This window comes from Myotis daubentonii, chromosome 6, assembly GCF_963259705.1.
Source record: "Myotis daubentonii chromosome 6, mMyoDau2.1, whole genome shotgun sequence".
Taxonomy (NCBI): Eukaryota; Metazoa; Chordata; class Mammalia; order Chiroptera; family Vespertilionidae; genus Myotis; species Myotis daubentonii.
In genome coordinates this window covers 14,937,802-14,955,062 of record NC_081845.1, presented here as the reverse complement: position 1 = coordinate 14,955,062, position 17,261 = coordinate 14,937,802, and the positions used below count along the sequence as shown (strand labels likewise).

General features: G+C 41.7%; 1 protein-coding gene across 4 annotated transcripts in view; it reads right to left on the bottom strand.

Moving 5' to 3' along the window:
• The window catches only part of HSF2 (heat shock transcription factor 2), a 41,932-nt gene extending 39,665 nt beyond the window's left edge, over positions 1-2,267 (bottom strand). For 2 of the 4 annotated variants that reach the window (XM_059700214.1, XM_059700215.1), the window contains exon 1: positions 2,068-2,262. In XM_059700214.1, coding sequence (XP_059556197.1) covers positions 2,068-2,187 — 120 coding nt within the window. In that variant the 5' untranslated portion in view covers positions 2,188-2,262. Of the gene's footprint in view, positions 1-2,067 lie in introns of all 4 variants that reach the window. The other 2 variants (XM_059700217.1, XM_059700216.1) reach the window with 2 other exon arrangements.
• Between the last annotated feature and the right edge of the window lie 14,994 nt (positions 2,268-17,261).

The window sequence follows — 17,261 nt, the reverse complement described above, 5'->3', positions numbered from 1 at the left end:
AATAATGGCTAGCTTTGTAATTATGAATAACCAACCTGTCTAGGCCTCAGGTCCTCATCGACGTGATGATAAGGCTAAACTTGATGATTTCTAAGATTCTTTTCAGTTATAGTTCTATCTTTATCGTTCTTACCACTCATTATATATTTCAAGAATTTCACTGATTCAGCAAACATATTAAGTACCTACTGTGTCCCTGGCATAGATACTGTCCCTGCCCTCACTGAATTTATATTTTAAATGTCCCATCATGTATTAGAAAATGTGTATTTAAACTTAGACTTAATAATGGGGTAAATAAGAATTATTTTAAGTTGCGTATTTGGCTTAGAATTCATAAAATGATGCATTTGTGGATTAGTATGAGACTCCACATTTGATACTGCTCATAAAATAAGAATATCAAAATACTTTGGCTGATGAGAATTTACTAGACTTGCCACCAACATAATGCCCTTTAATTAAAACCAATTACCAATATATTTCTGTACCCTTTCTAGGCAATAAAAATAAGAAGGCACATGCAGGCCAAAAAGGTACGACAAAGTCAGCTTGGATGGATGGGGGGAGAGTCTCCGTCCAGCCTCCAACATGACTGCAAGGCTGAGTCCAGCCGCCTGTGCCCATCCATCCTCGTCAGCTTTTAATCCTTCCGACTGATGACAGCATGAGACATCTGTTTATTTTTAAGTGTAGGCAGGCAGCTGGCTTCCCTATTTTCACCTTTCTTTGTACAACTGTACAGAATCCATCCCATGTTTAATACCATCAAGCTGATGATACCGACCTTCAAGAGAAAGAAGGAAGATTAAACAAACAAAAAATGAACAAATGACAGCAATGTCAGACAGGATATGGTGTTACAGCAGTCAAAGCGTCAAGCACTCCACATAGCTGCTCCCTGTGAAGACAAGAGTCAAGAATAAAACTGAGAATTACAGGAGAGGCACAGAAGAGCAAGGGCGAGAGGGGAGGTAGCATTTACTCATCGCCCTAGCTGCTAGCAGGTGCCAGGCCCACGCGGGGAGTTTCCACTTCCTCCCCGGCCCCCGAAGCGAGACACTAGCCCCACGAGGACCATCCACATCGGCGGTTCCCACAGCCCGCGAGGGAACGGAACGCCGGCGCACGGCCCCTGTGGAAGCCGTTCTGCTCCGAATCGCGGGGTCTGCGGGCGGAAGGCCACCCATCCCTGTCCCCGGCGTGGACGCGCGGGCCAGACAAGGCGCTGAGGCCCTTCATGCCTCTGACAGCGCTGGGACCCAACCGACAGCCAAGGCGTCGCACCCATCGCTCGGGAGCAACTCGGTGGAATCTAGTGAGTCCTTTCCGCTCCTCACCGAGCGACTGAACGCCCTTGAGCACGTTATTAAATAACCACAGAAACCCGCTAATCCACACGGCTCAGGACCTCCCAACAGCGTGCTATTCTCTACGTGATGTTTAGAAAACCTATCGATGCGCAGTCACCTGCATCTGAACATCCGCGCCCCCGCCCCCCTCCGATTGCTCCCCCCAAATAGATGCACATCGGGGCGCGAGCTTGGTCCGCGAGGAGCGCGCGGCCCCGAGGTCCATTCCCCCGAGAAGCCCCGCGTGGACGATGCCGGGCCGGGCCGGGGCCGCCTGGTCCTGCCGCGCGGTCCGGGGCGGGCGGACCGCGGACGAGTGAGCAGTAACGCGGCTCCCTCGCCCTCGGCTCCCCCTTCGCCGGCCCCGCTCGGGCGGGCCGGTTCCGAACGCCGGCCCCGCAGGACCGTTAGGAGGCCTCCCAGGCCGCCGGGCCCCGCGCGGGCCGCCCCTCCCCCACCGCGGCCTGGGCGCGCGGCGCCGACCCGGACCCCCGCGGCGCCCCGCGACTCCCCGCGCGAACGGCAACACCCGGGGTCCCCCGCGAGGCCGGACGCCGAGGCCCGCGCCGCCCCGCCACCCCCCCACGGGAGGCCTCGCGCGAGGCGTCGAGCCGCAGGCCGCGAGGGACAACCCCGCGGGAGAGCGCGAGGGGGGAGGCGGTTGGCCAGGGGGTGCGGAGGCCGCCGCCCCCCCATCCCACCCCCGGGCCCGCACCTGGCTCCAGGTGATGAACTCGTTGGTGTGGGTCTCCTCCACGAGCGTCCACAGCTTGCTGAGGAAAGCGGGCACGTTCGAACTCTGCTTCATTGTTAGCGAGGCGCAGGGATTCCACATTCGACACCCGAACGCGGCAGTGGCGTCGGCGGCGACGGCAGCTGCTCCCCGAGAACGCCCACGACGCAGGCGCAGCAGCTCCCGGGCCCCGCCCCCCAGCCTCGCCGGGCGCGCAGCGAGGAGGAGAGGCCCCACGGCCGCCCGTGATGGACAGGGCTCCACGCTCCGCCCCGTGCGCCCTGGTCCCGCGCCGGGCTCCGTTCCCAGCCAATCCCGGGCGCCCGCTACGCGAAACAGACCAGCGATTGGATACTAGGGAGTGGAGGGGGTGGGAGCAGGAGCGAGGCGCTGCCTTCTCATTCGCCTTTTATACCAGAGCCCTGACGGTAGCGGGCCTTTGGCTGAGGGACCTTGTTTGGCTGTTTCACGTGGGAACGGCTTTGGGTTCCTGGGCTGTGGCTCAGCGGCTCACAGGCCGGCGTTTGGCAGGCAGGTGTGTTTGCGCCAGTTAGCAGGGAAGTGTATAGTAAATCAGTTGGGAGAGGGGAGCGGCTTTCAAGCACGATGTGTTAGGCCCTAAATTGAAACTATCTTAAAAATAATAAACCTAAAATAATAATAATAATAATAATTATTATTATTATTATTATAAACCTTGTTCTTAAGCTTTTTTGTTGTTTGCTTTTTACTTTGTTTTTAAAAATCTTTATTGTTGAGAGTATTACAGATGTCCTCTTTTCCCCACCATTGTCCCCCTCCACCTGGTTCTTGCCCCGCCCAGACCTTCACCACCCTATGGTCCGTGTCCATAGGTAATGCCTGTGTGCATATAAATTCTTTGGTTAATCTCTTCCCGCCCCTTGCCCTCTGAGATTCGTCAGCCTGTTCCATGTTTCCATGTGTCTGGTTCTGTTTTATTCATCAGTTTATTTTGTTCATTAGATGCCCTGTTCATTTAGTTTGATTTTGGGGTACAATTGTTGATAGATATGTATTTATTGTCATTTTTATTGTTCATACTTTTTATTTCTTCTTCTTCTTTTTCTTCTTCTTCTTCTTCTTCTTCTTCTTCTTCTTCTTCTTCTTCTTCTTCTTCTTCTTCAATAATGCCTTTCAACATTTCTTACAATACTGGTTTGGTGGTGATTAACTCCTTTAGCTTTTTCTTGTCTGGGAAGCTCTTTATCTGATCTTTAATTCCAAATGATAGCTTTGCTGGGTAAAGTAATCTTGGTTGTAGGTCCTTGCTATTCATCACTTTGAATATTTTTTGCCGCTTGCTTCTGGCCTGCAAAGTTTCTGTTGAGAAATCAGCTGACCATTGAATGGGCATTCCCTGCTTTCCTCTTGTTGCTTTTAAGATTCAAAATGGGCCCTTTAAAATATGTTCATCAAAAAGAGGACTTTAAATAGCTCACTAAATTCCTAAGGATGTACTTACTAATGTGACCCAGGATCTGTAATAAGCACCCTACATTTAATTCACTATATGTTCTACATAAGAAACAGTCTTCCTTACACTATTTTAATCAACTAAAATAATTGTTGCCACACGTATTTTACAGGTATATTTTTATTTGCTGGAGATAGTTTAGTTATAGTGTGTGTGGGGGGGGCGGGGGGTGGAATGGACAAGGAGTCAGCATATCTGACTTTAGACCCAGCTTCAAGGACACTTTAGTAGTGGATATTAAATTGTATTGATACCTTGTAATTTAGAGTAATCCCTTAATCTGTTGGTGCCATTCTTCCTCATTTACTCATTGGGAATAAGAATATCTCTATTTTAATCCATGTAAAGTATTATTAATAACATAGTAGGTTTGAAAATGCTTTTAAAAAAATGAGCTAATAACACTTTATACAACATTTAACATAGGATTTCTTACTTCCTGGATACATGTAAAATAATACCTAAAAAAATGCATTCAATTTCCAATGAGCAAATATTTATTGCATGCTGACCTTTGTGTTCAGCACTGGTCTGTTTGCTGAAGCAAATCAGATGTGTGGTAGAATACATCTAATAAAGAAACTAATATCTTATGAGCCCTTACAAAGACTCAGCTTTTTACATATGTTATCTTATTTAATACTCATAAACACCCAATGAAGTTAGTCTTATCTCATTTTCCCAATGAAGTCTCTGAGGCTCAATGTGAATTAACTTATCCCATCATGATTAGTAAATAAGACAGGGTATTTACACCCAGGCCTCAGAAGCCTGTGCTATTTCCATTGTATGACGATGACACCATCTAGACCAGTGGTTCTCAACCTTCTGGCCCTTTAAATACAGTTCCTCATGTTGTGACCCAACCATACAATTATCTTCATTGCTACTTCATAACTGTAATGTTGCTACTGTTATGAATCGTAATGTAAATACCTGATATGCAGAATGGTCTTAGGTGACCCCTGTGAAAGGGTCGTTCGACCGCCAAAGGGGTCGCGACCCACAGGTTGAGAACCGCTGATCTAGACGCTTAAGATACTTATATTCTAACCCAAGAAACAACATGAACACAATGATCAGCAATCATTAATATTTTTAAAAATCAGAGTTAAATTTACAGAATAAAACAAAAACTTGAAAAGTTTAGAAAGACAAGAGTTAAATGAATTAAGGTGGTAAGGGAAGACTTCATGGAGGATAAGGACTTTAAGTCGGGTCTTGAAGTACAAATACACTTACATAGCTGAAAGGAAGGCAGACAACAGTGAGCAAAGATGGGGAGGGGAGAGAATGAGCATGGTCTGCCTATGAAGAGAAGACAACTCAGGAGCTAAGACTGGTGTCTGAGGGGGAAATGTGGCCTACTTTCATGGCATTGTATTATTTCTGTCTGAGAAGAACAAGTGTGATTAGATACAAGTAGAAACTCCTCTTTGGGCTTTAACCTGTACAGGCATTGGCCCGTGCTTAGTAGGGCCCCTTCCTTGTTTAATGCTCTGCTGTCACCATCTTGAAATTCTTAATTTTTAAACAAGGGATGCTGCATTTTCATTTTGCACTGGGCCCCTCAGGTTATGTTGCTGGTGTGTTTCCAGTATATTACAACTTAAAAACCAACTAGCAGCCCAGCATGTGAAATCACGTGGCCCCACCCACCCACGCCAGTCTTTGGTCATTACGGCGTTAGGGCCAGTGGCTTTTTATAATAAATAGTTCTCAAAATTAAGCATGCATCCAAATCACTTGGAGAGAGAAGACTGCCAATATAACAAGTGAATAAGAATAACTTAGGTCAGTGCTCGGCAAACTGCGGCTCGCGAGCCACATGCGGCTCTTTGGCCCCTTGAGTGTGGCTCTTCCACAAAATACCACATGAGGGCGCGCAGGTACAGTGCGATTGAAACTTCGTGGTCCATGTGCAGAAGTCGGTATTTTGTGGAAGAGCCACACTCAAGGGGCCAAAGAGCTGCATGTGGCTCACGAGCCGCAGTTTGCCGACCACTGACTTAGGTAGTATTTACATTACTAAGAAGGCAAGGTAAGGGGCTAAGTTATTAACCAGATAATCTAGTGATGGCACCAGGATAGATGATGTGTCTAAAATCTCATGTCTGGGGTTAGAATTGAAACCATGCTCTTTGTAGTCTGAAACATGATTTTTTCCTCCCCCTTTACTCTGGAGGGCTTCTGTGAAAACAGATTGCTGTTTCTCTCCTCATTCCACTCAGTAGGTCTGGGTTCAGGCTAAGAATTTGTATTTCTAAAAAGTTCCCAGGTGACACAGATGCTGCAGACCCTTGGACCACTCTTTAAGAACCACTGTAATAAAGAAAAATTTAATCGGACCTTCCCTCACAAACATATACAGACTTGCTGTTACTCACCTCAACAAATTCCAGATATTCCAGGAATTATTTAAACTATTGTATTTTCTTTCTCTATGAACTTCATCCTTAATGTTGATTGTAATTAATAAACTTTTTGAAAACTTTATTGACCAGAAACATTTTGGGGAAGAAGAGAAAATCATTGGTGGTCATTTGCACTTATTTATAAAACTGAGAAGCAAAACCAAATCAAGCTTTTAAACTCAGAATTATTTGCCACCCTCAATAGCCCACAAATGTTAGAAGAAATACATTTGAGCCAATGTCAACAATTTTTAAATGTTTACAATATTATAAGATACAAATATCACTTTCTTAGAGTGAATTTCCTGGACTGCAAGATTTAGAAAATTTAGAACAACATTGGAAAATATGAGTGACTCCGACCTTTGCCTACAAAACAGAAAGGGATATTGTGGAGCACTTTGATGCTTCAAAGCATCTGATTCAGACTGTACAAATTCTGCCTAATCTATTATGCAAAAATAGTGGGCGCAGCAGTGCAAACAGAACTTTTAAAGATTATTTTCAAGTGCAACATGACTGAAGCCAAAGGTAAATGCATAGAGGTTTCCACCCACATTCCTGCCTGGACAGTGTTGATTTCCTTCAATTTTGGAATGACATGGGGGGCCTTTGGCAAATCACTTTACATCTTTCTATATAAAAATAGAGGCCCAATGCACAAAAATTTGTGCAAGAGTAGGCCTCCCTTCTCCCGGCTGCCGACACCGGCTTCCCTCCAGCACCTGGGACTGGGGCTGCTTTGTTCTGGTCGCTGCCACCAGGCACCTAGCTCCCCGTGGGTCCCCATTCGCCATGCTGTGATCGGAGCCTGCGGGCCAAGGGGAAGGGACCGAGAGGTGGTCGATGCACCTCATGGCAACTGGTCAAGCCGTCGTCTGGTCGCTGGCCTTTTATTATATAGGAAATGAGTGAAAATACCTGCTATTCTCAACTTCACAGTGTTTCTGAGGACCAGATCAATTGCTTCTTCCTCCAGTCCACCCTCACAATCTTTACAGCTATCTTTCTAAAACACAAATCTGAAAAGTTTACCGCCTAATTTAAAGCCATCCAGTGACATCCCATAATTTTCAGAGCAAATCCAAAGCCCTTAAGATAGCATAAAAGACCTTCTGTGATCTTATGCCGCCTACCATGCCAGTCATTGTCTACCTCTCCTCACAACACATTTCCTTTAGCCACACCCAACTGCATGTATTTACCTTATTAGTCATGTTCTTTCACACCTCTACATCTTTCTGCAAGCTGTTGCCTCTGCTTGGAGAGCCCTTCTCCATTTTCCTATAAGTTCCTCCTTAACCTTCAAGGTCAAGTACACTTCCATACAGACATCACATTTTTGGTGAGGCCTTCTTTGGAGACCTCTATTATAGCCCTTACTAAATCATATTGTCATTATTCATTTGCACATATTTTTTTTATATGAGGCTATGAAAATCCAGCATAGAAACTGTGTCATATTTACATTCATTCTCATCTACAATGGCTATCACAGTGCTTGGTACACATTAGACTCAATAAATACTTGTCAATTTAATCAATGAATGCATTTACCTGAGCACTAATCATTCATTTAACTTTCAGGACCCTCAAATTTGATTAGTTGTTTCTCCCAGATGCTCCCATAGCATGTGGAACTTGACCTTTATGGTACTCACCGCACTGCTAATGCTCATCTACTTCTCAGAATCCCTCGTTAGCCTGACAGATAGTGCTCACATCATTCACGCTTGTATATTTGGCAGTAAACACATTGTTAATAATGCAGGAACTGCTTGAGAAATATTTGTTGAAGGAATAATTTTAGTTTTTGAAACCCTTTGGATAAAATGTCCTCTGTCTAGTAAGGAAACTCCTTACAATTAAATCTCAGTCCATATCAACTCTTCAGTTAATAAGAGAAGACAAGGAGAACGTAAGGATAGCTTAACAAAGAGGCATATGATTGAGGAGCTATTAGTGGAGCAAATATGAGAATCCTGACATTAATGCCAGACATTAATGGAATGTCATAGAGTGCCAGGCTTGAGGTCATTTGTCTTTGAAATAAACAACTCTTTGGTGACAATGGCAAAATGCTTAAACACCCTATAGCAGTGATGGCGAACCTATGACATGCATGTCAGAGGTGACACGCGAACTCATTTTTTTTGGTTGAGTTTTCTTTGTTAAATGGCATTTAAATATATAAAATAGATATCAAAAATATAAGTCTTTGTTTTACTATGGTTGCAAATATAAAATATTTTCTATATGTGACACAGCACCAGAGTTAAGTTAGGGTTTTTCAAAATGTTGACACGCGGAGCTCAAAAGGTTTGCCATCACTGCCCTATAGTATGCTTTTGAATAAGTTGAGAGCTAGAAGGCTGTGAAAGTTAATTTCTTAAAATTTTCAAGAAAGAATTTTCTTTTGGGTGCAAAAGTCACTGTCTGGAGGAATTTTTAAAGTTAGGTTATGGGTTAGACTGTTAGTACCACTTGCACTAGACTTGCCCTGGGACCGCTTCACAGAAAATTCCATTGTATGCCAAATTCTCTTGAATCCAACCACTCACCCATTAAGGGTGACGAAGAAATCCAGGCTTGTGCAGGACATTTCTGTGTTGGTACTGAAAGTACTGCCTCAGTACTACCTCAGCCTGGGCGAACCAGGGTGATTGATCCCCAAACTCCAGCCTCTTCTGATTATTGATGCTGGACAGGAAACAGGGACTCATTAAGCTAAGATGGTAACATGTATAGCAACTAGTGCACCTGAGGGATCTACAACTTGAGTGCCGCTCATAGCCTATCTGAAAGCGAAGTGGAGGTACTCTTTCACAGGCACCCTTACAGCCAGCTGATAAATGAAGGGATCTATGTACCCCACAAATCAAGATCTTAGTGGAGGCCCAGGCCCATGCAGAGAGATGTTGATAAGAAAGATAACTCAAGGCCAGAAAAGTTAAAAGGACTGGAAGCAGTAGAAAAATGTCCATTAGCGGCGTGGCCTGCGATATAAGCCTTCTGTTATTTCCACTAAAATAGTATCATGCTAGGGCGCCATTCCCTGGGACTGGTCTTGCCCCAAAGGAAGGTGGTGGCCCAAACAGATGGTGTTTGGACGTCATCTTTCTCTGTAGTGGCGTTAAAGGATTATTTTATTGAAATCATTTAATGGTGAAGATCGGAGGCCCCTCAAAGATGAAATGAACCGGTCATATGGCTTAAGCACAGAAGCCTACTCATACCTTCAATATAAAATTGAACCGGAGAAATGGGCTTCATTGAAGAGGTAGCCACTGTCGCAGATGTGTGCTGTGGTCTGAGAGGTGAGAGGTGACAATGACTGGAACAATTCTGACCTCTTTAAGTTTTAGCCAAGTACTATGAGCAGCATTTCGGGACTAACTGGAAAGGGAGATGTCCTTTCTACTCTGTGTGCTCCAAGGGCAGTTCGTACAGCAGAGATCAAGTAGAGGCATCTTAGGACAGAACGGATGACTTCTGACCTTTCAGAGAAAAGTCTGGCATCGTTTGAATTAAGGAACTGCAAGAACACCTGAAAGAACCGCGAAGTCTTTACTTATAAAGCCCTTACGTATGGTGACTGACACATTTGCTATAACTTTTATTGATTTTTAAAAATTTTTTAGAGAGAGAGCGAGGAATAGAGAGATAGAAGCTGCCTCCTGCATGCCCCCTACTGTGGATAGAGCCCTGGGCATGTGCCCTGGTTGGGAATCAAACCGGTTACCTCTTGTTTCATAGCTTGACTCTCAACCACTGAGCTACACCAACCTGACTATAATTTACTTTTAAATACAGCTGTTGAAACAGAGGTAGGTAGTGTGATAGTTCATTGTAATTTATACCCTAGGGACAGTTAGTTAGCATTTGAAATACCCTAATTAGGAATGCTTTCTCCAGGAAAAAGTGGTTAGTCAGCATTTGAAAAATGAATCAAAAGCCCGCTCTAGGAAGGCTTGATCTTAGAAGTTTTATGAGGATAACAGAAATGGAAAGAATGGTGTTTTTTGTTTGTTTGTTTTTTTGTGAAATGAATGAAGTTCATGATAATGCGTATTGACTAGAAACAGTGTTTTGGAGCTCCCACGCTTCACTACAGTACCTTCCAAACATCTGAGCCTAGTAGCCTATGCTTTTCTATAGGTATTCTAACTTAGGTTCTCATAGTCCTTTGTTCAAAGTGCTTTTCAGGCCAGTCCAGAAGGTTTGGGTAGCCTGGGTCAAAAGTAAAAAATGGAGGCCCACATATAGTACATATTTTAGAACGCTTGAGGATCACAAATCAGGTTAACAAGCTGTTAAATAAAATACGTTCTATTTTCCTACCTGGACAAATATATATTCATAATAACAAATTTGAAAGCTATGTATAAAGTTATAGTTTTTATAAGACACTAAATTGGCAAAAAAATCCAAACATATCAAATTTAATTATTGTCTGGTGATTGGGAATTGGTGTTTTAGATGACTAATAAAATAGAGACACAATATAATTCATAAGGCATAGGTTAATCCTATAAATTTGTTTTTTCTTGCCTTTATTTCAGCAATGGTGATTGACATTATTAGGCTGTCATCAAGATTTTCATATAATCAGTGTCTTATTGATGGTAATGATCAAAGTATTAAAAAATGTCATTGTATTTAAAGCATAATTGTATTTAAAATTCAAATTGAATATACAGGGTATCCCAAAAAATGTATACACACTTTAAGAGCTGATAGCTCAATTTGGAAAGTGAAATGTATTTTAATAAACGCTGCCTTTATAATTCTTCAGTGTGTGTATATATATTTTGGGACATCCTATATTTTATAAAATGTTATTTAAATCATTGTAAAAATTTGAAAGAGTAAAGTTATATGCATGTTTTTTAAGTTATAAATTATTCATAGTTATGTAATAAAGTTAAAAATTAAGTATAAATTATAATTGATACATTTTAAAATTTAAATGTGCCCACACTTTGGCTATTGTGAATAATGCTGCTATGAGTGTTGCTGTATACATATAATTTTTTGCACTTTGTTTTTCTCACTTGACAATGCATGGTAAAAATCTTTCAAGACAACTGACATAGCTATAATTTACTTCTTTTAATGATTCATGGTATTCTATGGTGTGTGAGCAGCACAAAATATTCAGCCATTCTGCTACTGGTGGGCATCTGCTTTGTTTCAAGGCTTTTATTTATTTATTTTCACTATGAAAGATGCTGCAAAAAAAAAAAAATCCTTAAACAGAAGTCCTTAAATACAGGTGCTTTTATTTCTCTGGATTATTGGATTAAGATTTTCATGTATAATTTGCATGGTAAGTCAATACTTTCCATTATTGTACCGGCATCTGCAAAGAAAGTCCTGCCGATTAAAAAGCCCCACATTTGAGCCAACAGAATGCCACTGTGTACGGATCCAATACTGTGACGCTACTAGCAACCAGAAATGTCAACATCATGTTTCTATGGCAATAGCAAATGTCTACGCTTGGTAGAAAAGAATCTAATATTTGGTGCTCAGCAGAGCTTTGACAGATAGAAATTAAAGGAGATACCTTTTAAAAAAATATTTTCATAACACGTTAATGCAAAGCCAGGAAATTGTAGGTTTTATTACATGTGACTCTGAGGGTACTGATGGCTGAAGATAGATTCCATATTGCTTCTGGCCTATCTAGTTCCGGTGTACTTCCACTGGGTTACATTTATAATTGTCAGTAACTGGCTCCTCCAGTCCCTACACAGCCGAGCGGCAAGAATAAAGAAAAGGAATTAGTGTTACAGAGATATTAATTGAAATGGAGACGTTTTCATTCTCAGATAATTTAGTTACATTCTCATAGGGTCATAACCAGTGTGATATATATTTAGTTTTCTGATTTGGAGCTTTTTCACTTTAAAGCTCACGTCTTCTAACCACTTTGTTTAGGATTTACCTTTAGAGGACCCTAACGAGACCCGAACCACAGCTGGTATCCCAGGTCTCACAGCTGATGTGTCGGGAGTGAGTGCGTAGCATTTCCAGTCCATAGTGGTAGTAGCCTTTTCTTTAGACGCTCTTCACTCCTCTGGACCCTATAACTAGGGTTCAGTCCTAGTTTTCTGATCTGCACTTCAATTTCCATGCTAGGTCCAGAGCTCTGAATCAAAGACCGGCCCCCACCCTTGGCTGGGCTGCTCCTTTAGCCCTTAGAGTTGGCCACAGGCCAGCTAAGACTTGTAGAGGCCAATTTACAAGACTCTATTATACTAAGTATAAGAAAGTGCAATAAAGTTCTGCTTTTTTCATGATGACTTCTTTGATGCCTTTTGAAAATATAAAAATATGCAATAAACAACAACAACAAAAAGAAATACATACAAAAACATCTTTGGGCTCTTCTGCTTTGCCTAATGGCTAGTTAGGTAATTAAGTGCTCCGGTCCTGAGTCTTGCTTCAGCCTGATTCAGGGGTCCTCAAACTACGGCCCGCAGGCCACATGCAAATACAAATACTGTATTTGTTCCCGTTTTGTTTTTTTACTTCAAAATAAGATATGTGCAGGGTGCATAGGAATTTGTTCATAGTTTTTTTTTTTTTAAAACTATAGTCCGGCCCTCCAACGGTCTGAGGGACAGTGAACTGGCCCCCTGTTTAAAAAGTTTGAGGACCCCTGATTCAGATGTTGTTGCTAGGCATTATGGGCTGGATTGTGTTCTCCCCCCTCAAATTCATATGTTGAAATTCTAACTCTTAGGACCTCAGAATGTGACTGGAGATAGAGACCTTAAAGAGGTGATGAGGTCAGGTGAACAGGCCCTAATCCAATATGACTGGTGTCCTTATACAAAGAGATTAGGACACAGACGACACACAGAGACCGAGGGGTAAGCGTGTGAGGACATAGCGAGAAGGCAGCCAGCCTCTGCAATCCAAGGAGCGAGGCCTCAGAAGAAACCAAACCTGCTGGCTCCCTGATCTTAAATTTCCAGCCTCCACAACTGCGAGAAAATAAGTGTCTCCTGTTTAAACCACCTCGTCTGTGGTACTCCGTTAGGGCAGCCTTGGAAAACTAATGTCCTCGGCGAGCATTGCAGCACCCCAGCTCTGCCTTGTCCTCGTAGGGGCCGGTTCCCCACAACCATCATATACTGCGATAGGATCTGCGGGGCATCTACTCCCACTGGCCTGTAGCCAGGTTCCCTCTCCTATCCTGGTTCTCCCTGCCCACTCTCCCTCCTACCCTGCCCCCCCCCCGCCCCCCACCCCTGCACACTGGCCTTGCTGGCAACCCTGAGCAGAGGTTGCTAAGTACTGTCGGCAGGAGGCCTGTGACCTTCAACTACATCAAAACCTCAGCTTATCCAAACACTCCAACCATTCTGCATACTCAAGCAACTTCAGTAAAAATATTGACTAACTAGTTGATTTGTAATGACTGGATAAACGACAAACACATTTTTAATGGCTACTCATGTTTTCATTTTAGTCATCAAAATGTATAAGATAGGCACTATTCTAAGCTTAGGTGAATATATCTCTATATTAAATTTAAATTATTTTTCTCTGATACACTAACTAGAAAATATTTAATGAATTATGCAATACTTGATACCTCAGAAGAAAAAAACTTGATCATCAATATTTTGGATGTAGTCAAGCTATGTTTTCCCTTTCCTAGCCTTCTGCTTTTATTTTTATATTAGTATTATTATTATGTATCCTCACCAGAGGATACTTTTCTATTGATTTTTATTTTTCATTTTATTTTTTAAAATTCTTTATTGTTGAAAGTTTTTCATATGTCTCTCCATTGATTTTTGGAGAGAGTGGAAGAGAGAGGGAAAGACAGAGAGAAACATCGATTGGTTGCCTCCTGCATGAGCCCGGACCGGGGCCTGGGCCAGAGAGGAGCCTGCAACCGAGGTATTCCTCAAGGCCCATGCTCTATCCACTGAGCCAAACCGGCTAGGGCAGCCTCCTGCTTTTAAATTGTCCTTTAACAAGTCACTACATGGCTCAATGCTACTTATTTTTAACTGCAAATGTACATCAAAACCCTGCAGAAGCTCTCCATCTCCCTCCACTAAGAGCTTATCTTCGAGCTCATCTATTGCTACCCCCATTTCTTGCCAGGTGAACTGGACTTCTGAGTGTAGCTCAAACTCCAGGAACACTTTTCCTAAGGCCATTTGCACTGACTGCTACCTTTCCTCAAATGCCTTTTTTTCCCTACATTTCCTCAGAGATTTCCTCTTCTCTCTTAAAAGTCTTTTCTCAAATACCATCTTTTCTATGACGCTCCTTCTGACCAGCCTATTTAAAATTGCAGCTATTTTTGCCATCACCTCTCCATGCACCCATAATCCCTTTTTATTTTTTCTGCAAGGGCAGGCAGGGATCTTTGTTTTTTTTCACGGATATATCCCCTGTCACATTGTAAGTGCTCCATAAATATTTGTTGAAAAATAAATAAACGAATGAATGAGAAGAGCAGATTTTTAGGTAATGCCCCATCAACTAAGTGTACAGCCAGAGCTGGCTAAAGGGCCTCCCATAAAGGCAGGCTCCATTCAGTGATATAATAATTCGACTCCCAGTTAACAAAGAAATGGCCTACTCATGGGGTCAAGAAAGAATTTAGGCTGACCTTCAAAAACATGAAATAAAAATGGAAGTACTTCATTGTTATTATAAACTTTGTTCCCTCAATAAACCCCTGCTCAAGGACTACCACACCACCTGTAAGAAAAAGCACTTATTCCACCATTGAAAAATGTCAATATTAATATTTTGTTGATATTACAATTAATTTGCTGAATTCTAACCTTTTAAATCAGTTTTCAACAGTTGTTAATTCTTACTAGATTTCCATTTTGCTTTTTGTTCTCACTCTATTTGGGCTTCCATAATTGTTCTGACTATGTAATATATCTGTTCACTCCAAAAAAGAAGTGTTTTCTCTAATTTACCTTACTCATGTTCATGGAAGGTACTATAGAAGAAAGAGCACATGGGATTTGGTAGACATGGATTAGAACCCTAGCTCTGTCGTTATTAATGGCAATGCGACTGTGGACCTCTCTGAGCCTCACTCATTTACAAAATCTCATAAGGTTGTAAAATTTTAATTAAATGATGAATTTATTGTGGATAAATACATGTGTAATAGTGGATGCCTAATAAATGTTTTCTAAGACTGGCAAATAACCCTGAAACAGGAAGGTAAATCTGAGCCATTCTTCTCTACAGTGTTCACTTTCCACTAATGACTGCAGGCTTACATTTCATAGTAGTCACTCATTCACTTATAAGCTATGAACTGCATTGATGAGCTAATGGTTTCTGAGTGCCATTAGCTGTGCTCATTCATGTTAGTTCCACGGACAGATCAAGTAAATGTACAACACCAACTCCATGTTCTCTGCCAAAAGGAATCTATGCTCTAATGAAGACACATGATGAAAATGCACAACATAATTGGGGAGTAATTAAATATTTAACTGGGTAACATTGAGCAGGCGTCCAGTGAAATAAAAGACTAGAGTAGGTTGGAGAGATTCGAAAAAGCTTCACGGGAAGAATAGAGAGTATTTGAATAGGCCTCAATTAACCCTTCATACAACAACACCAACAATAAGAAAGGCTTGCAGGGTTTAATATGTTCCAGGAACAGTTATAAGTATTTTACGTTTATTACCTCATTTCATTCTCACCAAACCTCTATGGATTAGGTGCTATTATTTTTATCCCATTTTACAAAGGAAGGAAGAGGCATTAAAGGATGAGGATTGGTAATTACGATATCCAATCTCTCCCACCGAGTCTGCAGAAGGCAGAAAAGACTTGCTGGCAGGCAGAGTCTGTTTGAAATCCTGCAGAGGAGCCTTCCTCATTGTTGGGCAGATAATGTACAAAGTTCCCTGCAATACAAGCTTATGCTTAACATACTTAAACTATTCCCTCTTTCTCCTTATTAGTATTCATCTTGTTCTCCCCATTTACATTCATTGATATGCAAAATTTTTCACTTATAATCCCATCTCCCCAGAGAAAAATATTATATTTTTCTGATGGTACTGATATTATACTGCCTTGATAGTTATCGATATCTATTTAATTTCATATTAGGAGCAGCAGCAGAAAGTAATCATGCCATTTTCATTTTTATATTCCTTATTGCTACCTCCCAACCCTGTGCCTGAAACAAGCCATATGCTGTCAGTATGTGGTAAGCATTCATAAAATAAGTTAAATTATAGAATATAGCCAGAGGCATTATTCTTCCCACTTTACAAAAGATGAAAAGAGGTATCTCTTTCAATAAATGTGAAAAGAGAAAAAGAAATTTTGAGACAATGGCTAAGCTTATAGGAGGAAGAAAACTTAAGGATGAGAGAAAAAAGATAAATGGGAAAAGGGGAAAATTAGTATAAAGAACATTACAAAAACAGGGGCTGAAATACTATATGAGTGGAACATAAAATAAAAATAGGAAAGAAAAAATAGGAAACATTTGGAGAAAAATAGTTGTAGAAATGAAGGAAGAAAGGAAAAACAAAACACAAAGAAAGGCAATATATGAAAAAAAGAAATGAGAAAACATGAGACCATCGAGAGGAGTAAACAGGAATTTAAAAATGCTCCATTTGTGGGCATAACTCTGTCATTGGGCCACCCTAACAAGTCCTTCTTATTGGAAGTCAAGAGTGAGGTGGTTGGTTTTGGCCTCACCCCCCTTCTCCAAGGTGGAAAGTCCTCCTATAAGGAGCCCGAACTCTGCTCTGATCGGTGCAAAGGTACTCGTAACAGGAATCATGGAGGTGCTAACTATTTGAAAATGATGTTTCTAAAATATTTAAAAAATGAACTGACAAGATATTTTCCTAATTACATTTATCCAAGACAATCTTTGGTAAGAATGGGCTTCATTAAGGATAGCTTGACATTTTTATGCTACGTTTGAGAATAAAGAGATCTCCCAATTATTTCAATCAATATGATTTGCACACCCTCAGCGTGTGGGGTTTTGCATATTCATGTTGAACACAAAATCAGGCGTGGTTTGGCGTCAGTGAAACCCTAGCCTCACTGACATTCACCATCTGGCTAGTGCCTCGGCTCCCTCTGCTGTCATAATGTGTTACTGCTGCGACCGGTAAATGCATTATTTTTGGCGGCTGAGTTAAAAAGAAACAGCAGAAAAAAATTATTAGAAGAAAAACGTCTATTAAAGAAACTTAAATCTCATTTAAGAGGTCCCAAATGGTATT